Source organism: Podarcis muralis, chromosome 13 (genome assembly GCF_964188315.1).
Source record: "Podarcis muralis chromosome 13, rPodMur119.hap1.1, whole genome shotgun sequence".
Classification (NCBI taxonomy): domain Eukaryota; kingdom Metazoa; phylum Chordata; class Lepidosauria; order Squamata; family Lacertidae; genus Podarcis; species Podarcis muralis.
The window spans coordinates 28,442,939-28,463,779 of record NC_135667.1 but is presented as its reverse complement, the minus strand read 5'-3'; the positions used below and the strand labels follow the sequence as shown (position 1 = coordinate 28,463,779).

At 49.0% G+C, this 20,841-nt stretch overlaps 1 protein-coding gene across 3 annotated transcripts; it reads left to right on the top strand.

The window, feature by feature from the left end:
• The first annotated feature begins 1,113 nt into the window (after positions 1-1,113).
• On the top strand, positions 1,114-19,021 carry PGAP3 (post-GPI attachment to proteins phospholipase 3). 3 transcript variants are annotated; one of them, XM_028703191.2, is made up of 8 exons: positions 1,116-1,353; positions 3,725-3,822; positions 4,683-4,805; positions 12,867-12,929; positions 13,476-13,537; positions 14,569-14,705; positions 16,470-16,674; positions 17,938-19,021. In XM_028703191.2, the coding sequence occupies exons 1-8, from the start codon at positions 1,164-1,166 to the stop codon at positions 17,996-17,998; spliced, it is 939 nt and encodes a 312-aa protein (XP_028559024.2). In that variant the 5' UTR covers positions 1,116-1,163; the 3' UTR covers positions 17,999-19,021. The 3 variants fall into 3 exon arrangements, with proteins under 3 accessions (XP_028559025.2, XP_028559024.2, XP_028559023.2); XM_028703190.2 differs by having other exon boundaries at positions 1,117-1,353; positions 4,653-4,805; XM_028703192.2 differs by lacking the exon at positions 14,569-14,705 and having other exon boundaries at positions 1,114-1,353; positions 4,653-4,805.
• Positions 19,022-20,841: the final 1,820 nt, after the last annotated feature.

Here is a 20,841-nt window from a genome sequence, read left to right as displayed (position 1 = left end):
GAACAGAAATCGCACAGCAGCAGCAGGAGGCCCCATTAGCTAAAGTGGTGCTTCAGGTTAAGAACAGTTTCAGGTTAAGAACGGACCTCCGGTACGAATTAAGTACGTAACCAGAGGTACCACTGTACCTGCACATTTTGCCTCATCTCTGCTTCTACTACAAATGCTAAAAACTATGGTCGCACCATATATTTTAAGCACCTAACTTTCTTACTGCCCCAATTAATGCTATGCTGTACTGTATTTAATTTACTCATCAATAGCCAGTTCTTCACTTGATTGAAAAGCCAAGGTGTTTGTTTGGGTTAAAGATAGGCAAGAAAAGCAAACAATACGTTATCTTCAATCTGTTATCAAAATTAACCTCACCAGCATGTGAAATGGCAGGCAGAGCTACAATAAACTCTATGCATGCTGTTCGTGCTTGTGTGACTGCATGCACACTAAAGCACATTCAAAGCACATTCCCCCCCCCCCGCAAAGAATTCTGGACACTTCGGTTTACTGGGAATTGTAGTTCTGTGGTAGGTAAACCACAGTGCCCAGAATTCTTTTAGGCAAATAATGTGCTTCAAAGGTAGTGTGCAGACTGCCAGTGTGTGTACATGTTGCTTACACCCGTGTGCATTGGAGGCAAGCTACATATCTGTTCCCACAGCCCAAGATTGAATTTCTAGAGACCCAGAGGAATGGAGCTGAACACTGACGAGCGATCATTCTAGAAACCTGCACTGAACAAAGGAATTTTCGAAAAGCAAAAATAAGGGCAATAATATAGGGACGGGTTTTTTGTGTTGTTTTTAAAAGGAAAATTGGGACAGCTGGAAGAGATTTTAAAAAGGTAATGTTCAAGAGAAAGAGAGGTGGCAATACTGCTTGTAAGTGGACGAGACAGGATTGTAGCGCTTGAAGGGTTGGCAGAGATGGGGATTCTTCTCTGCTTCTAGCTGGAAGGGTAAGTTTCTCCCAATACTGTAGTCTCTCAGGACTTAAAGTAGAACTACATTCCCCACAATCCTCTGCCCTTGCCGCCAAAGCGGAACCTTTGCGCGTGCGGCTCGGGTTTCCCCCAACTCTATGGCTTTTCCCCCGGCTGCTTAAAGCAAAGGACCGTTTCCGGTCCCCAAACCAGAAGTGGAGCTTGCAGCCTCCCGGCCGGCGGGATGGCGGCTCGGACCGCGCTCCTACTGCTGCTTGGGGTGGCGGGCGCCGGCCCGGCCCTCGCCCAGGCCTCGCGGGGGGACCGGGAGCCCGTCTACCGAGAATGCCTGACGCATTGCGAGAGGCGCAACTGCTCCGGGCCCGGGCTGCGGCACTTCCGCTCCCACCAGCCTCTCTACATGAGCCTCACAGGTACTGCAAGGCCCCCGGCCGAGGGAGGGCCACGCCCACCGCCAAGGACGAGGCGCGAGGGGGGCGGTGTCCGCGGCGTGCTCCTCATTTGCATAGCCACACCCATGAATGATGGTGCCCCGCTCTGGGTCTCCCCATAGGACGGCTTGGTGGCACCGCCTACCCGCCCTCGCGACCAATTCCTGACGCTCTCTCCCGCTGCCCTCGGTTGGAGGGGGTTCAGTAGCGGGCAGTAGCGTCTGAACATGTGCAGAGTGCATTTTCCAATTAAATTGGCAATGGTTCTTGGATGTAGTGCTGATCTGATGTTGCCCCCTCCCCCTCTTAACAGTGCAGTCCTACTCAGAAGTAAGCCTCACTGAATTCAGTTTGAAGGGAAATGCACATAGGGTTGCCGCCTGGGGCTCCAGAGCAGCCAGGCTGCACACACAGCTGTTGCACTGCAGCATCGTTGTTTGCAAACAGGACTCTGCTATGCCCCCAAAAGGGCCGGTGGGGCAGCTGCTGCCTCTGTCTCCCTGCTTCAGGCCTTGCAAGCTGTCTCTTGTTTATTATTGTTTTACTTATTTAGGCTGTTCATATCTCATCCTGAATTAGAGAGAGTAGCCATTCCTTACCCATTAGGTAAAGACAACAATTTTCTAACGTTTTTAAAGTATCTCTCTTCAAGTGAGATTCCCCCTCCCCCCATTGATTTATTTCTCCCAGGTTTCTTTCTTATGGCGCTGTTGAAAGTGAGCCCATTGAGTGGCTTGTTGTAGCATTCACTGCTAGGTATGTGGTTCAACGCCTTATCTGCCCTCCAGGTTTCTTGGAGGTTATAGCAAGTAAGTGGGAAGAAGCCACAATTCTTTAATTAACTAGGTTGCTTGTGGGTGGCATAACATGTACCATCGTTGACATGCAGTTAGATCTTACGTATGTTTATTCAGAAGGAAGCCTTCTGAGTTCAGTTATATATACTCCCCAATTAAAGCAGGCGATGTGATATTGTGGTTAAGAGTGTTGGATAATCTCTGCTCAGCCTTGAAGGCCACTGGGCAGCTTTTGGCTAGCAGTTATATCTCAGCATAACCTACCACAAAGGGTTGTTGTGAAAATAAAAAGGGTGCCACTTTGAGCCTCTTCGAGGCAAAATGGGATACAAAATTAAGTGTATATGATTGCAACCTTAACATCCCGCACTCTGCCTCTCTCACTCAGGAAACCTTAACCTCTCTTGCCCATTACATCTCCTATTCCATAGTTATATATGTATGGCAGAACTGGCAGAGCCAGGTTTCAAACATACATTTAATTTTGAGAAGTCCACATGGCAAGGGAGTTGGAACCTGTGGTCCTCCAGATCTTGGATTACCATTCCCACCACCTCGGATGTTGGCTGGGTCTGATGGCAGTTGGAGTCCAACAAAACACCACCACCACAAACTGGCTTATAAGTATAAAACGAAATTTACTAGAATCATACCTAGAATAGAGATACACTTGCAACCATTCAAACAACAAACATACTAAGGTGCCATGTGCAAGACAAAGCCTGGAGATACTGAAACTGTTCTTAACCTGAGGTACCACTTTAGCTAATGGGGCCTTCCACTGCCGCCACCACGCAATTTCTGTTCTCATCCTGAGGTAAAGTTCTTAACCCGAGGTACTACAGTGGTGCCTCGCAAGACGAAATTAATTTGTTCCGCGAGTTTTGTCGTCTTGCGATTTTTTTCGTCTTGCGAAGCACGGTGTCGGGAAAGTTTTGGAAAAGCTTCAAAAATCACCAAAGTCTTTAAAAACCTCAAAAAAGGCTACCACACCGCGTTCTATGAGTTGCTCCTCGAAGTCAAGTCGCAACTGTATTAATGGTGTTAAGAAAAAGGAATCAAACTTGCAAGATGTTTCCGTCTTGCGAAGCAAGCCCATAGGGAAAATCGTCTTGCGAAGCAGCTCAAAAAACAAAAAACCCTTTCGTCTAGCGAGTTTTTTGTCTTGCGAGGCATTCGTCTTGCGAGGTACCACTGTACTTCCAGGTTAGTGAAGTCTGTAACCTGAGGTGTTTGTAACCCGAGGTACCATTGTATATAGTTGCATTTGCATGTTTCCTGATTCCAAGCAGGAAACATGCAGTATATGCTTCATTTAAAACAAATAAGTTAACTGTAAGAATTCATCCTGGCAACAAGTGGCTTGCCAGGATGAAATAAAGTCAGACATCCATAAATTATGGTCCCTTACAATAAAACAAACTTGGGAAATCTGAGTGTAAAACCCCGCCCCCCGGTATTTTAAAATTATTTCACGGAGTTCCATTGCATTCAGGCATTAGGCAATAAATTCATTCGCACTAATTTTAATTTGTCCTCCCCCAACCATATTCTAGGATGGACCTGTAGAGATGAATGTAAATATGAATGTATGTGGTTGACGGTGGGCCTTTACGTCCAGGAAGGATACAAAGTGCCTCAGTTTCATGGAAAGGTAAGCAATGTTCATGTGCAGCAGCTGTGAAACGTTCCATGTTTGGGATCATTGGGTTAGGAATTGAAAATGAAGCTGCTATCATAATGCTGTTATACAAACCTGTGGCACAACTGCATTTCGAATACTGTGTACCGTTCTGGATGTCTTGCCTCAAAAAGGATATTGCAGAGTTGGAAAAGTTTCAGAAAAGGGCAACCAAACACAGCAACTGTGCGCCCTTTGATCGGGGTGCATGGCTGTCGCATCCCCACACCATCCTCCCTGAGTCGCCTTGCAGGGTTCGGATCTGGGGACAGTGGCGCGAGGAAGGTGCAGCAGCCATGCCACCTGGGGCTGGTGCGTCGACGGACACGTGGCTTAGAGACACACTCCACCACAGTGGCAAGATTCAGGACGGAGAAAAGAAAGCACTTCGCCACATAACACGTAGTTAAACTATGGAACCTGCTCCCACAGGAGGCAGAGATGGCTGCCAGTTTGGATGGCTTCCAAAGAGCTGCCCTCGATTAAAAAAGAGCTCGAAACTTACCAGCTAGTTGGTAGTAACTTCGAACCCTCCTGGGCTGGGATTTTGCTTTGTAGTGGAGGTTTCTACAAAAATTGGCCACCTGACATCATTGTGATGTTAAGTGATTGACCTGTGGGAGTAGCCCTCCAAGGGTGGTGGTGGTGGTGGTGGGGAGCCCAGGATCTGGCCCACTGGCCAAATCCAGTTCCCCACCATTGCCTCAAACCGTCCTGAAAGAGCATGTATACCTTCTCATTTCTGGCTGATGACATATTTTCCTTCTTCTCCTCCCTCCCTTGTTTTCCCACCCGACCCTCAGTGGCCCTTTTCCCGCTTCCTGTTTTTTCAGGAGCCTGCTTCTGCCTTTGCTTCGTTCCTGAACGGACTTGCCAATTTAGTGATGCTGAACAGATATAAAGCTGCTGTCCCCCGCTCTTCTCCCATGTACCATACCTGCATTGCCTTTGCTTGGGTAAGTCGTTCTGGACGGTTAATTCCTCACCACGGCAAGATGGGTGCCTTAGCTTCCTTCTCGTCTTCTTCAAAGAGGTGGGAAACATGGAGAATAGAAAAGACAAGGAAGGCTTCTGGTTGCTTGAGATCTTGTGGGAAGGAAGCGGGGGAAACATGACAGGTTTCCCTACAAGAAGACTCACAGAAATGCACAATGTTCTGCTCCTCAGTCCAGGCTGTCTCAGGAAACGCAGAGCGAAGTAAGGAGGGCATCTTCCATGAGGAACAAACTCGAGCCATAGCAGAGTGCAGTGTGTTTCCAGTAGCATTGTGGGTATTTGGACAAAGATTTGCTGAATTATGTGGTATTTTCCTCTGTGCTTTTTTTAAAAAAGGGTTATGTTTTGGAACAACGTATCATGGGAATTGGGGTTGCTTGTGTGTAACTTCCACCTGCTCCAAACTGCTCCAAACTAGAAGAGTCTCGGAGCCTCCCCTCCGAAGAGCTCTCAATCCCTTCTTTCTTCCTGGTGTCACCTTGCCTTTCTTCCCCAGCGGAAGCCCTCTCTACCCCTGTACTGGTTCCCTCTCCGGCATCATTGGGGAGCCTAGCCTCTCCACTCTGCTCCGATGTCAGTTTCCTGACATCCACCTCCCTCCCAGGCCCCTCCTCCTCCCCCGCCCCTTCTTTGGACGGAGACACCGGGAACCCCCGGAAGGAACTATCCTCTCCATCTGATGACTCAAATACCCCTTTCCATCTGCTGCTGTGCCTTTCCACCCCCCAATCTTCCCCTTCGGATTCTTCTTCTTCGAACAATGCTCCTTCCCCCTCCTCAGAATTGGGAAATCCCACAAAATCTTCTTCATCATCTGTGGTGCCAAATTGCTCCTCCCAGAACCTCTCTCTAGGTTTGGGTTTCTTCGGGTACCTGCGATGGAAAGCCTCCTGCATGTACTCATCCCCCAACTCCTCCGCTGGAACCCATGTGTTCTCTGCTTCTGACTCCCCCTCCCAAGCTACCAAATACTCCACTCGCCCTCCTTTCCACCTGGAATCGAGAATTTCAGCTCCATGCCCACTGAGTTCTCTTTCTTCCATCGACGGAAGCAAGGACGAGTCTCCTTCTTGGCCCAACCACTCCCTTCCCTCCCTGACCGGTGAGAGCAAGGACCTGTGCAAAACCGGATGCAATTTCATGTTGGGGGGCAATTTGAGCCTAAAGGCTACCGGGTTCACCTGTTGGGTTACTTTGAACGGTCCCAATCGTTTTGGCCGTAACTTCTTACACCCTCCTTTGAACGGCAACCCCCGAGTGGACAACCACACCTGGTCCCCCACCCTTATGGTTTCCCCTTCCCTGCGGTGCTTGTCAGCCTGCCTTTTGTACTCTTCCTTGGCTCTTTCTAGGTTGATCTTTAGCTGTTGGTGTAAAGCCTCCATCTCTTCCACAAATTCTTCCGCTGCAGGAACACTCCACCTTCCCGCCCCCTCCCCCGGGAAAGCTCTGGGGTGGCACCCATAATTAGCCATGAATGGGCTCATCCCCGTGGATACATGTTCCGCATTGTTGTATGCAAACTCCGCCAGTGCTAGTTTGTCCACCCAATCATTCTCCCTGTCGTTCACGTAGCAACGTAAGTATTGTTGAAGTATGCTATTGGCTCTTTCTGCTTGTCCATTGGTCTCTGGATGTCTCGCCGTCGAGAAGCTCACCTCCACATCTAGCAAGCTCATGAGCTTCTGCCAGAACCTGGACGTAAATTGGCAGCCTCTGTCGGATACCATCCTCAAGGGGGCGCCATGCAACCTGAACACATGCTCTACAAACAGTTTAGCTGTCTCTTCCGCCGATACCGCATGCGAGCATGCAATAAAGTGGCACATTTTGGTCAGCTGATCAACTACCACCATCACCGCCGTCTTTCCCCTCGCCCTGGGTAAGTCCGTCATAAAATCCACGGATACCACCTCCCATGGTCCCTCTGGCGTGGGTAGAGGCTCCAGTAACCCCGCTGGCACTGCCCTCTCCCCTTTTGCTCTCCGGCAGCGCTGGCAGCCCCGTACGTATTCTTTGACATCCTCCCTCACCCGTTGGCCACCAGAACTCCCTGGTGACCAGTAGCATGGTTTTGTGTTGGCCAAAATGCCCTGCTGTGGGGTTGTCATGAAGTTGTTTGAGTATTCTACTTCTCAACTCCCCCTCTGGTATGTAAAGCGCACCCTTGTAGTACAAAACCCCGTCTCTTTCCTCAAAACCCCCTTGACCATCTCCTGCATCGAGGATCTCCCTGATTTTGTTCTGAGCATACTGGTCTTCCCTTGTCAACCCAGCTAGCTCTTGCCTCCTTACCAACACCCCCCCCCCACACCCATCGGTCCTCAGGTATGACATGCCGTACTTCCGGCACTCCCCCCCCTTCCGAGTACTCTGGTTTGCGTGAGAGAGCGTCCGCTCTGACATTTTCCTTTCCCGGCACATACCTAATCTCAAAATTAAACTTAGAGAACTCCTGTGCCCACCGCACCTGTCTTTGGTTCAACACTCGAGCAGTTCTCCAATATTCCAAGTTCTTGTGGTCAGTGCACACTTGGATCTTGTGTTGGGCACCTATCAAAAAATGTCTCCAGCGCCTGAAGGCCTCGTGAATCGCCAGCAGCTCTCGATCGTACACCGTGTAGTTTTGCTCTGACTTGTTCAGTTTTCTTGAAAAGAAGGCGCACGGCTTCCAAATTTCCCCTTCTACCGGCTGGAGCAATATACCCCCCACCGCTCTGTCTGATGCATCCGTCTCCAGTCTCATTGGCTTCCGCAGATCCACATGTAAGAGTTGCTCTTCCGAGGCGAACGCCTTCTTAAGTTTCTCAAAAGACCGCTGTGCCTCTTCCGTCCATTCAAACTTCTTCTTGCTACTCAGGCAATCCGTTATAGGTGCCGTCAAATGTGCAAAGTTCTTGATGAACTTTCTGTAGAAGTTTCCAAACCCCAAGAACCTTTGCACGTCCTTCTGGTTCTTGGGCGGCTTCCATTCCAGCACTGCTTGCACCTTACCCGGGTCCATGGCTAAGCCTTTGTCCGACAGCAGGTAACCTAGGAACTCCACCTCTCGGGCGTGGAATTGGCACTTCTCCAGCTTGACCCACAATTGGTGCTCCTGCAGTCTTTTCAGCACTTCCCTGACGTCTTTCACATGCTGTTCCTCGTTCTCTGAGTAGATCAGCACGTCGTCCAAGAACGCCACGCAATTCTTGTACAGCAGTGAGCCGAGCACGTGATGCATAAATCCTTGAAAAGTGCTGGAGCCGCATTGTAATCCGAAGGGCATAACTAAATACTCAAAGGCCCCCAGAGGAGTGAACATGGTGGTTTTCCATTCATCCCCCTCCGTCATCCTTATCAGATTGTACGCCCCCCTCAGGTCCAGCTTGGTAAAAATCTTCCCCTTCCTTACCCTGGTCAAGATGTCATCAATCCTGGGCATGGGGAAGGTCACGGGCTCCGACACCCGGTTTAACCCCCTGTAATCAACTACAAGCCTGGGCTCTTTGGAGTCTCGTTTGTCCACAAAGAACACTGGACTACCTCCCACTGCCCTGGACTCTCGTATAAACCCTCTTTTCAGGTTCTTGTCGATAAACTTGCGCAACTCCTGCATCTCTCTATCTGACATGGCGTACAACTTCCCCACTGGCAGCTGCGCATCTGGAAGCAGGTTGATTTGACAGTCAAAGGGCCTGGGGGGGGGGTAGTCTATCCGCCTCCTTCTCGCTGAAAACTTCTTCTAAATCAGCATATTGAGGTGGTACCCTTCCCCTTTCCCCCACCGCCATCCCTGCCACTCTGGCTACTGCCACCCTCTGGTTTGCCCCTCCGTGACAGTACTCTACGTAGTGGGCCGACCCAAAGATGACTGTTCGCTGATGCCACCCCACCACTGGGTCGTGCAATGCTAGCCAACTCATCCCCAATATGATGGGTGGTCCTGCTAGGGTGGCTACGTGAAAGGCAATTGTCTCTGTGTGTCTGGAAACCGTCATTTTCATGGGTGGGGTCTGGTGGGTCACTTCCCCCCCCCCAAGAGTTCTCTCCCATCAATAGTTGTTACTTGCAAGGGGTGTTCTAGAGGCACCACCTGGAGCTGGTGTTCCAGCGCAAAATCCTTGCTAAAGAAGTTGCAAGAGCTGCCTGAGTCCAGCAGCGCCTTTACTTTGATTGGGTGTCCGTTGGACAGTTCTAGCATCACCTCTATGGCGATGGCTGCTCGGGGAGGGTCTGGTTTGGGCACTTCTACTGGTTGCTCGCCTGGCTGCTGTGCCCGCTTTCCTGCAGCCAAGCACTGTCTTTCCCTGCGCCTTATCCCTTTCCTCCTCACTCCCCACTGCCCCCACCATTCCTTGCCACGCCCTCTTCTGAGGGCACACTCTGGCAAAATGTCCCGGCTGCTGGCAGAGGAAACACTTCTTATTGGCTTTCCCCTCCTTCTTCCGGACCTCGCTGGAGTTTGAAACCCCGCGCGCGCTCGCCCCTCCAATATCCATCGGCTCCTCGGGCAGCAGCGTTGACGCTGGCACGTTCGGAATGCGGTTGTCATGCCAACGCTCTCCTTTGCCTTCCCGCCTTTCCAGAGCGCGCGTTTCTTGTCGAACTCCCACAGCAAGCGCCAACTTAGTCAGCTGATCCATCAACTCCGGGTGGGGTGAGCGGGAAAGTTCATCTCGCACCCAAGAAGATAAACCTTCCTCAAATAACATTTGCACGGGTTCGGAACTAAGATCCCACCCAAGTTTATGGATCAACATCGCAAATCGTGACCAGTACTCTCTCACTGATTGGTTCCCTTGTTTGCACCCCATCAGTTCCTTGCGAGTTACGCTTTGTTCCACATCACTCGAGAACATGTGGTCCATGGCGCTAAAAAACTTTCTCAGATCCTTCAAAGCAGCATTCTCCGCCGCCATCAAGGGCCGGACCCAATCCCTGGCCCGCCCTTCAAGGTGCCCCACCACGAAAGCAACTCTCCCCCCATCGTCTGCAAAGTCATCATACTGCAGGTCCAGTGCGTACTGCACCTCTGTTTTAAATGCATTATAATCCCTGGGGTTGCCCCCAAACTTCTGCACTAGTCCTGGTACCTTCCTTGCGATGGGGTTAATCTTCCCCTGGGCATCCTGAGTCCTCCTTTCATCCAGCCGCGCCGCTAGTAGAGCCAGTTGCTGCTCCAAGTCTCGGTTTCTCTCCTCCAGACTTGGTCCTCCCTTGGCCCCCTCTCCTGCGCCGGCTCCTCCGGTTTGACTCATGACGATGCACTTATTCTCCTTCACACAAGCAACGTAAAGGACTGACGGATTGCTATCATGGGAATTGGGGTTGCTTGTGTGTAACTTCCACCTGCTCCAAACTGCGTGAGGCGGTTGGGTTTTCCCCGGCTGAGCAGCCCCCTTTGGGCACGACTGCTTCAGTCGCTGGCAGAATCCGTCAGTGGGCGTTTCCTAAACTTCCTCCAACATAAAAATTCCTTAACGGACAGCCTCCTTCGCGCCTCTCTGCGCGGCAGCCTTCTGCGCAGAGTGGGCGTGCCTATCGGTGGTCCTCCACTCTCCTCACTGACCTCACTAGAAGAGTCTCGGAGCCTCCCCTCCGAAGAGCTCTCAATCCCTTCTTTCTTCCTGGTGTCACCTTGCCTTTCTTCCCCAGCGGAAGCCCTCTCTACCCCTGTACTGGTTCCCTCTCCGGCATCATTGGGGAGCCTAGCCTCTCCACTCTGCTCCGATGTCAGTTTCCTGACACAACGCTTATATATATATATATTTAAAGATATTTATTGAGATTTTAAACAATTAAACAAACTTCACAATTATAACAAATACAAGAAAGAAGACATAAAAAGACAAAAGAAAAATAAAGAAAACATAAAAATCCTGTTTCTTACTTATTACCTTCATAACCCTCTTTCCTGACTTCCTCACATCTCCCTTTTCTGTGTTCCCTTTTACACAATCACGTTCAGCAATATCTTACCCTCTTTCAAATCTTATTGTATGTTATACATTTCAACTATTATGTCACCAATTTTTCCCTTGATAACATTTTATTTAAGTCTGACATAATGTTATTCTAACCTTTTCACCCTTATTTCTTAAAAAGTGTTTTTTGCATGTTCCTTTCAGCTTTGTCACTAATGCCATATTATCTTTATATCCTGCATCACTTTAACATTCAATCATTTTACAATGTTTTTGCAAGTAGTCTTTAAATTTCTTCCAGTCCTCTTCCACTAACTCTTCTCCCAGGTCTCGGATTCTGCCAGTCATTTCTGCCAATTCCATGTAGTCAATCACTTGCATCTGCCATTCTTCCAGAGTGGGCAAATCTTGTGTCTTCCAGTGTTTTGCGATGAGAATTCTTGCTGCTGTTGTTGCATACATAAAAAACGTTCTGTCCTTCTTTGGCACCATTTGGCCAACAATGCCCAAAAGGAAGGCCTCTGGTTTCTTAGGGAAGGTATATTTAAATACCTTTTTCAATTCATTATATATCATTTCCCAGAAAGCCTTAACCCTTGGGCATGTCCACCAAAGGTGAAAGAACAACGCTTATAGAGTTGGTTTCTGTTATAGAAATTCTAAGGTCATATATATATATATATATATATATATATATATATTCATTCATAAATGTACAAAGCATACACATACATAAGTATATAAACCACATGTCTGAAATAGTGCAAGAGAACAACCCTGAAGCCATTTTGACTCTCCCAAATTGACCTCAGATGGGAAAAGCTTTCCATTTGTCTTTGGACTGTATGGGCTTACACCTCCCTGTAAATACAGTCTGGCAAGTATCTGTTAAGCTGAGCACACTATCAATATGCGTAAGAGATTCAAGAACTATTGTAAGTATTTTCCATCTCAAAGGAATGGCCAAGCTACCCAGAAAAGGACAATCTTATAAGGCATTATCAGGTATACTGGCAGACAGGAGAGAAGCAACACACTCAGATTTCTGCTGGGGACCACCTCTTTCTGTGATGTATGTATGATGTTTTGGGAGGTGGTCTTGAGCTACAGGGTAGGCAATTTCAAAAGTCTATGTAAGAGCTTGCACATCAGTGTTCTGGGTTCCTCCTCCCTCCTTCATGGTGAGCACCCTGGTGCAACAGTTTAATAAAGATCAGGCTTACTAGCTGCTTTGCCTCTCAGTATTCTCTGGTTTGGGATGCGGGTGGCGCTGTGGGTAAAAGCCTCAGCGCCTAGGGCTTGCTGATCGAAAGGTCGGCGGTTCGAATCCCCGCGGTGGGGTGCGCTCCCATTGTTCGGTCCCAGCGCCTGCCAACCTAGCAGTTCGAAAGCAAGTAGATAAATAGGGACCGCTTACTGGCGGGCAGGTAAACGGCGTTTCCGTGTGCTGCGCTGGCTCGCCAGATGCAGCTTTGTCACGCTGGCCACATGACCCGGAAGTGTCTCCGGACAGCGCTGGCCCCTGGCCTCTTAAGTGAGATGGGCGCACAACCCTAGAGTCTGTCATGACTGGCCCATACGGGCAGGGGTACCTTTACATTTATTCTCTGGTTTGGCCTGTTATTTTCTCCTACCAGTAGAGAACCTACATAAGGACTCTATACGGACTCTTGGGTTCCCCATAAGGGAAAAGGAGCAATTTTTTCTTATATCAGTTTCTATCTAGGCTTTTTCTTCTACTCTGCGGACAAATTGTGTTTTGATTCGGAAGCAATTTGAGGAAAAGGGTGGGATAGAATAGATAGATGATGATGATGATAATAATAATATTAATAATAGATAGCATGTTCTAGGATTTTTTGAGTGTTTTACCTACAGTATTATTGCAGCAGTCCAATAGACTAAAGCAGCATGATTCCTCTAATTTTAAAGAGGGGGTGGGACTTGCTTCTGGGTTTGTTGGTTTAAGTGCCATATGGCAGTTATCCCGGTTATCCCAGAATGGCTTGTTTTTATGACTTCTGTGGTAGAAGCCAGTTTTAACAACTGAACTTCATAGAATGTGGTATTTTCAGGATAACCATTTCTTTCCCTGCTCCCTCACTCCCCCTGCAGGTTTCTTTAAATGCCTGGTTCTGGTCTACAGTTTTCCATACTCGAGAAACGAATCTAACTGAGGTGAGCAATTTTGCTTTCGTATCATGAAAAATGTTGGTATGGGGCGCCGGGGGAATTTTGAAGGCATTGCAGAAACCTCTCCAGTGTGTTTTTTAAAAATAGATAAGGTAAACAGTAGGAAAAAGGAAGTTATGTGAACCCCAGGTAAATAGTCCAGCCAGCATGACAGCATAATCCTAACTATGTCTACTCCAAAGTAAATCTTATTGAATTCAGTGGGGGTTTATCCCAGGGAAGTAAGATTCGGATTCTAGCCTGAGACTTTCTTTTAGATATGTGCACTCAGGGTCATAATCTCATCAAGTTGTTTTTGAGGTAGGATAAGAGGACAGCTATCACCAGGAAGAATCTTCCCTGTTGGGTGTTAAAAACACTACTAGTAGGCTTCTGAGTATTTGCAGGCCATAATCCCAGGGGAAAGAGAAAACTTTCAGTGCAGATCCCTGTCACTGGAGAAAAGCCATGAATAAACACGAATACCAAGAGAATGTGTAGCACTGAATGAGAACTGGCCCCCGATTTCTAACGACATTTCTCATCCCACAGAAAATGGATTATTTCTGTGCATCAGCCGTCATCCTTCACTCTGTCTACCTGTGTTGCGTCCGGTGAGTTTCTCTCCTTCTTAAGAACATAAGGAGAGGCTTGGAACTTGGAAAGACCAAAGGCGCATCCAGTTCAGTGTTCTGTTATCCCACAGTGGCCAAGCAGACTGATGTGGTTGGCGCAAGCCCAGTAGCACTCCCCTACTTGCAATTGTATCTAATCCCCTTCCAAAGCGGCTTCTGTTGGTCACCATTCATCCGGTGACAAGCTTCACCACTTGCCCTGCGAACATATACTTTTTGTCTGTCCTGCCTCTCCCACTTTTCAACTTCACTGGTTGAAATGTTATGGTGGGGTGGGGAACTTTCTTTGGGCTCCACAGGCTAGATCTTTATCAGCCTTGCCCACCTGTCGAAATCCCCTGTGTGGCTTTGCCAAGTATCTCCAGCCTCCCCCTTTAAGCCCCTGACCTGGGAGGTTTAGGGGGAGAGCGCAGAGAAACATGCAAAGGCTTTAAAGCAGCTCCAACACTCCCAGTTCAGCCTCCAGAGCTGTTGGGAGCAGCTCATGTTTCCCTTTTTAAGTGAGCGGGTGAGTGGCAGCAGCAGAGAGGAGTTTCCCCTGTCCACTCGCAGCTCCCATATTTCGCTTTTATTCTAAAACTGGGCATCTGCAAAAGGACAGGTCGAAACCGCAAGAGGAAATGTGTGTGGACAGGAAATGTGCAGATAGAGGAGGAGCAACCCAAGGACAAATCAAAAGAGCAGCAAGTAAGGAGAGCTATTTGAAACTGGCCGGGCCTTTTAGGAGATGTAGCTGCGGCCAATTGGGCAAGAGAAAAATGCCTTTGTGTTCTATCCAAGTTTCTGAACGGCAGGACCAGCCTTTGCAGCTCAGCCGTGCCCATAGATCAGGGATGGGGAGCCTGCGGCCTGTAGATGCTGATGGGCTCCAACTGGATCCTTGCCTCACATCTGGAGGGCCGCAGGTTCCCCATCCCTGGCCTAGACCCGGAGGAACGAGTCCAGAAGTGACCCAGTTCCTACAGCTCTTGTGAGTTCCTTCAGCACCGTCTCTCTTTCTTTTCTTTCAGGACTCTGGGTCTGAAACGTCCAGCCTTTGCCACCGCCATCGGCATCTTCCTGCTCCTCTTCCTGGCCTGCCATGTGTCGTATCTGACGCTCGTGCGCTTTGACTATGGTTACAATATGGTTGCCAACGTGGTAATAGGTGAGGGCGGTGGAGCAATGTTCTTCCCCCTGCGGCAGGTGTTGATTGGTGTGAACGTGTAGCCCATCAGATAACCTTTGTATCGCCTTCTCCCCTAATGCTCCCAACCTCTCTAAGGCCCCATCTGCACCAATCAGTATCATGCCACTTTATACTGCTGTAGATTCTCCTTCAATTAATCCTAGGAACTGCAAATTGTTAAGGTTGCTGAGAGTTGTCAGGCAACCCCCCCCCCCCCCAGGACTGCAAATTCCTGGGAAGAGAGATTAACTGTTTCCGGCTGGAGAATCTCTGACAAGTTCTTCTCTGCATCTGGCCACAGAAAGGCAACAGAGAGATCATTCCCCATCATTCTGTTTCTTAACCTGAGCAAAAGATTGTTTTGTGGAGATAATGCAAGCCATGCTCAGAGCAGTGGAGTGCATGGGGTGTTAGGGGAAGGGTAGCATCTCTGGGGGGGACAACACGCCATGCACCTTCTGGGGTGGTTTGCCCACCTTTGGTTCCCCCCCTGCACTCAGTTTTCACCTGTGGCTCCTTGAAGATGTCAGCATGTGACACTGGCCACACCCCAAAAACAGCTTTGCCTGGCTGGGTAAACCAGGTGAGGGTAGCCGATGGGTCTCAATCCCTCGGCTAGTTAGGGACTTGCTCCTGCATGCAAAGACAGGCTCTGGCGGATTTTGCGGATGAGGCCAATAGTGGGTCCAACAGTCGAGAAGGCGGTTTATGCACATGCAGTCGAGGAAAGCGAAGGTCAGATGGGACTTATCTTCCTGGGAAGGTAGTCCATCTAGATGGAGGAAAACTCTGATCCCAAACATCTCCTGCCTAGTGGGATATCTTTGGGAGAAGAAAAGGCTAAGGAGCAAACCCTACGCAGACCTGGAGTCCCTAAGACTGTTGAACGCCCCCTTTTTGGCACCTCCTGCAGCCAAGCTGGTGCCAAACATATTGCTCTGCTTTCCTTTGGAGCATATCAGCGAGGTCAAGGTCTTGTCGTCTGGGCGGCCAGAACCTCCATACACACTGCCCAGGCTTGTGCCTCAGGGAGGTCACTTTAGTGCCGCCAATGCAGCAGTTTGACTTCACCCCCGGAGGCGCACTCCATTGTCTCTTGAGACAGGCAGATGCCAACTTGCAATTTGCTAAGAGCAGCATGTAGCTACACCCTTTAAAAACACACACACACCAAAATAGCTGTTAGCATAACTTGGAGGCTGCATCTATATTGCTGGTACATATCTCCCTTATTCCTTCCCTGCACTCCCAGGGCGTTTGTAGTATAGAGCACCAGGATAGCCAGCCCAGGACCCTCAGGGCAGGTTCCCTGGGATCTGCAGATTCACTGGGTGCAGGGCCAACCAGCAAGAAAAGGGCACCTTAGTTATGGTTGTTCAGCATTATAGAGGCAAAGGGAGAGCAGGTCTGTAGATCCCTGGAGCCATGATTTCCCACAACTGTGCAAAAAGCTTGTGTTGTTACATATTTGCCCAGAGGCTCCTCCTCTGACTTATGGCCCCATCAGGGCTCGGAAGCAGAGTCCCCACTTCCAGCTCCCCAGATCTTTCTAGTTTCCTCCATGCTTGGGGAGGGGATATTCCTGGCATGCCTTGGGATTTGGTGCTGAGGAGCAAGGGGTCTGGGGTCCAGGGCTGCTAGTGCCTCTGGTGCATCGCCATGTGCATAACATACCTAAGTTCCTGCCCCACTGTGACTACTGCCAGGCATGAAACACCGTCCTCTTTCTGCTGTACCTTGCAGGCCTCCTCAACCTCCTCTGGTGGCTGGGTTGGTGCATGAGGAACCAGCAACGCCTGCCGTACGTCTGGAAGTGTGTGGCGGTTGTGCTTCTTCTGCAAGCCTTGGCCCTCCTGGAGCTCCTGGACTTCCCACCGCTGCTCTGGGTCTTCGATGCCCATGCCATCTGGCACATCAGCACCATCCCAGTCAATATCCTTTTCTACAGGTCAGCCAAGTTTGTTTGCCTTTGCGGGTGGGCCTTCTGCTGTTGGTTCTCTGTGATTGCTTGTCAGGGCGCTGCTTGGACTCCCAATTCCCATCAGGGATGATGGGAGTTGTGTGCTCCAGCAGCATCTTGAGTGTCACCCACACACCACTGATCTATTTATTTTGTATCCCGCCCTTCATCCAGGTCAGGGCAGTTCACAGCACAAAAATACAAGATAAAAACACAACATAATAAAAACAAAAACCACCATCTCCCACAAACACATTTAATACAGGCCTAGTTGAAGAGGAACGTTTTCACCTGGTGTATAATGAAGGCACCAGGTGAACCTCCCTGGGCAGAGCATTCCACAAACGGGAGCCACCACAGAAAAGGCTTGTTCTTGTGTTGCAACCAAAACTCTCAGGGAGGAGGCATATGATCTACAGCAGTGGTTCCTTAATACCAAAATACTGAGTACCCCCTTGTTTTTCAAAAGCCATGGGCCCCTTACTTTTGAAAAGTTAAATATCTTTACGGTAGTTTTTGTTATGTGAATGATGCCATGGACCTCCCCTTGGGGTCTGCGGACCACCAACTGGGGACCACTGATCTAGAGCACACACAATCCGACAAGCTAGAACTTGTTGGAATCTGCGGCCTGTAGCCAGTCCTGTGTAACGTATTTAATATACTTTCGTGAAACGAGGCTACAAGCAGCCATTTCCCTGGAGCATAAAGTGTATTCCTTCATTCCAGCCCTCATATAGCAATGTACAGAGAAGCAAAAAAGAACAGGAACCTTAGGCAGACCAATACAAACCAATAGAAAATTGGGAGATACTGAATTAGATCACCAAAATTATATTTAGGAAAGGCAGTAGGGAAAAAGTGAGCTTTAAAGGCCTCCTTGAATGCACAAACTGAAGGAGCCAGATGAACGTTGACTGGAAGAGGGTTCCACAACTGCAGGGCCACCACCAGGAAGGACCTGTTTCATGTGCTCACCAGCTCTAATCAATTCCACCATTGGGGTATGCAAGCAGGACTTCAGGTGTGGACCTTAGATTTGAGGGAGGGCAGTATGGGTGCTGCACCTTCCTTGCGGTTCACGTAGCTGCTATTTCTGTAGACTTGCATACATCACCAGGAAGGCCTCACCTAAGTTCTACAGGTTGAAAGACAAGATGGGCACATTCTAGTTCTAGGCATATTGGGTGGCTCAATCCATCCCTTCACTCGCCAGTCAATTCAGCAACTTTCTCTTTCCTCTCCTTGCAGTTTCCTCGTCGACGACAGCCTCTATCTTTTGAAGGCCAACTCCATCATTAAAATAGACTGAATGGGCTGGTGGAACACAGCTTGGAGAACACCACTGGTCTCGATGGAAGACATCCATTGGTTCGTTTCCAGCAGGAGTGTGCTGTGTTCTGAGCACTGGCAGCAATTTGCACTTCCTGGTTCTGCCCTCTTACTTCCCCAGCATCCACGTGTGGGTTCTGCTGCCATGGTGTCCTAAACTGACTGACTTCCTTTCTCCTGGATGTATCAGGATATACATCTTGCCTCTCCTGAAACTTGCGCTCGAGTTCCTCGCGCTGCCTTCCCAAGTCTTTTCATGCTTCTCTGGGGAGATTTTGCTCGTGGCTTGTCCTAGTCGATTCATTCTCAAACATTTGTTTTTATTATCCCGTCCTGATTAGCTCTATGGTGTTAGATCTCTTGGTCTAATATGCTTTTGCTAAGTGGACTTCCGAAAGCAGCATGGACGATGCTTTTCGAAGCAGAATTTTCAGAAGCTTTCTTTGTCATGTGCCATGGGTGAAATTGAAATGTCAACTGTTTCAGAGAAGCAGTCCTGACATGCTGTTTCATTGACAGGTTGCCTTTTGTTCTTTGCCAGCCCATCAGGTAACACTGCTCTGCGAACCCTACTTCCCCACGACTTCCCTGTCTTGATAAAAACAAGAACTAAGATTCCAGGTTGCGGTGACTTCTAGGAGGAAAAATGGGGCTGGGCTCAACCTACCTAGAAGATTTTCCCTCTGACCTCGAAGCTTTGTGCACATATTCCTTGGTGGTGTGAGCTCTCTGTACGGGCTCAGACGCACCTCGGTTCATTCTTATTTTTTCAGAGCCAAGTCCCGGCATTAAAAACCAGCGGTTGGGCCTTGTCTCAAATTAAGTCTGAGCAGAATGGAAAAATATATATTTAAAAGACTTCTTTAAAAAAACCAATTGGGGTGAATCTCTGAAATTTTTCATCCTGAAGACTATTCCTTCCAGTCTGTGGAAGCTGTATTTGTCTGTTCAAGCTGATATGCGATTCATGGGGGAAATAAATGGCATTTCTCCTTTCCTTTGACACATCTTCTCTGTTTTTAAAATAGACACAGACTGCAGTGGGGTATGAGAGAGAGAGAGAGAGGACTTGTCTTGTCCACCTAAGTTGCATCTAGTCTACTAACCTTGGGATGCTTACAAGTACAGTGGTACCTTGGAAGTCGAACAGAATCCATTCCAGAAGTCCATTCGACTTCCAAAACCAACACAAAGCTTCTGATTGGCTGCAGGAAGCTCCTTCAGCCAATCAGAAGCCGTGGAAGCCTCGTCAGATGTTCGGGTTCCAAAGAACATTCACAAACCAGAACAGTTAACTTCTGGGTTTGTGGCGTTCGGGAGCCAAAACGTCCGAGTACCAAGGCATTCGACAATCAAGGTACAACTGTAAAGCTTAAGTGTATCCCCAGCATCTCTGAAATGCATCATGGTTCCATCTTAGATTACAGTGGCAAACAGCCATTCCTGGAGGCCATTTCGCCCCCTATGAATTCTGGGGCAGAGATCTCAGCCTTCAGATCTCCTCTGTTCATTTGCTGTGGGCCTATCTTCTTTTTTGTCTTTTGGAAAGACTTGACGTTGCAGAAGATTCCCTTTTAAGGTGGGGCTGCAGATAAGCTGCCTCAATATTTCTGGCAAAGCCAACTGGTTTTGTGAACCTTCCCAGAGATTTTGGGGGTGGGGGGTCAAGTTCCCCATGAGTCATCCTAATGACACACCTCTGCAGCCCTGAAATGGCATCAAACTTGGCACCACTCCAGGCGTCGAGTTGCAGCACTTTCAGCAAGGTGTGCATGAACACTTATGCATTTCCTGCAGAACAAGAGAGACAGAGACAGTGCAGCAGGAGGAAGCCAAGACTGCAAAGGGTTCTTCAGAAAGTGACCCAAGACTAGAAGAACCAAAGTAATAAAGGAGAAGACCGGCTGGCTTGCTGATGTCAGGTGTTCTATGACTCTAATCAGCCACCAGGTGGCAATGGAGGCCAGTGGTGGCTTGCTGGTGCCTTGGAAGGTACATTTAATAGAATCTCAGAGTGGTCAGAAACTTTAGAGTGGTCCCCAAGGGTCATCTAGTCCAACCCTCTGCAATGCAGGAATCTCAACTAGATCATACATGACAGGCGGCCATCCAACCTCTGCTTAAAAACCGGCAAAGTAAGGGGAGTTCAGGGATGCGGGTGGCACTGTGGTCTAAACCACAGAGCCTAGGGCTTGCTGATCAGAAAGTCGGTGGTTCGAATCCCCACGATGGGGTGAGCACCCATTGTTCAGTCCCTGCTCCTGCCCACCTAGCAGTTTGAAAGCACGTCAAAGTGCAAGTAGATAAATAGGGACCACTCCAGCGGGAAGGTAAACGGTGTTTCCCTGTGCTGCTCTGGTTCGCCAGAAGCGGCTTAGTCATGCTGGCCACATGACCCAGAAGCTGTCTGCGGACAAACACCGGCTCCCTCAGTCTATAGAGCGAGATAAGCGCCGCAACCCCAGAGTCGTCCATGACGGGATCTAACAGTCAGGGGTACCTTTAAGGGGAGTTCACCACCTCTCGTGGGAATCTATTCAATGTCGAACATCTCTTACTGATGTGTTTTTAATAGTCTGTTGGGAGCTGCCCAGAGTGGCTGGGGAAACCTAGCCAGATGGCCAGGGTATTAAATTATTATTATTATTATTGCCACCACTTGAGAGAACTGTTTGGCAAGGGAAGCTGGCTGAGCTAGAAGAATCAACCAAGCCAAGGTTGGAAGCCAGATCTTCTGCAATTCACTAAAAGCAGGAGGGGGGGAGCAGCCTGCCTTCTGCCCTCTTCACCACCCAGGTGCCAGTTGTTTTGGGCTCTGCTGAC

Bases quoted from the DNA above. Each gene is read 5' to 3' on its own strand.
- PGAP3 (XM_028703190.2), top strand. From the start codon at position 1,164: ATGGCGGCTCGGACCGCGCTCCTACTGCTGCTTGGGGTGGCGGGCGCC. The intron at 1,354-3,724 runs GTACTGCAAGGC...ACCATATTCTAG, and splicing joins TCTCTACATGAGCCTCACAG to GATGGACCTGTAGAGATGAA. The intron at 3,823-4,652 runs GTAAGCAATGTT...CCCGACCCTCAG, and splicing joins TGCCTCAGTTTCATGGAAAG to TGGCCCTTTTCCCGCTTCCT.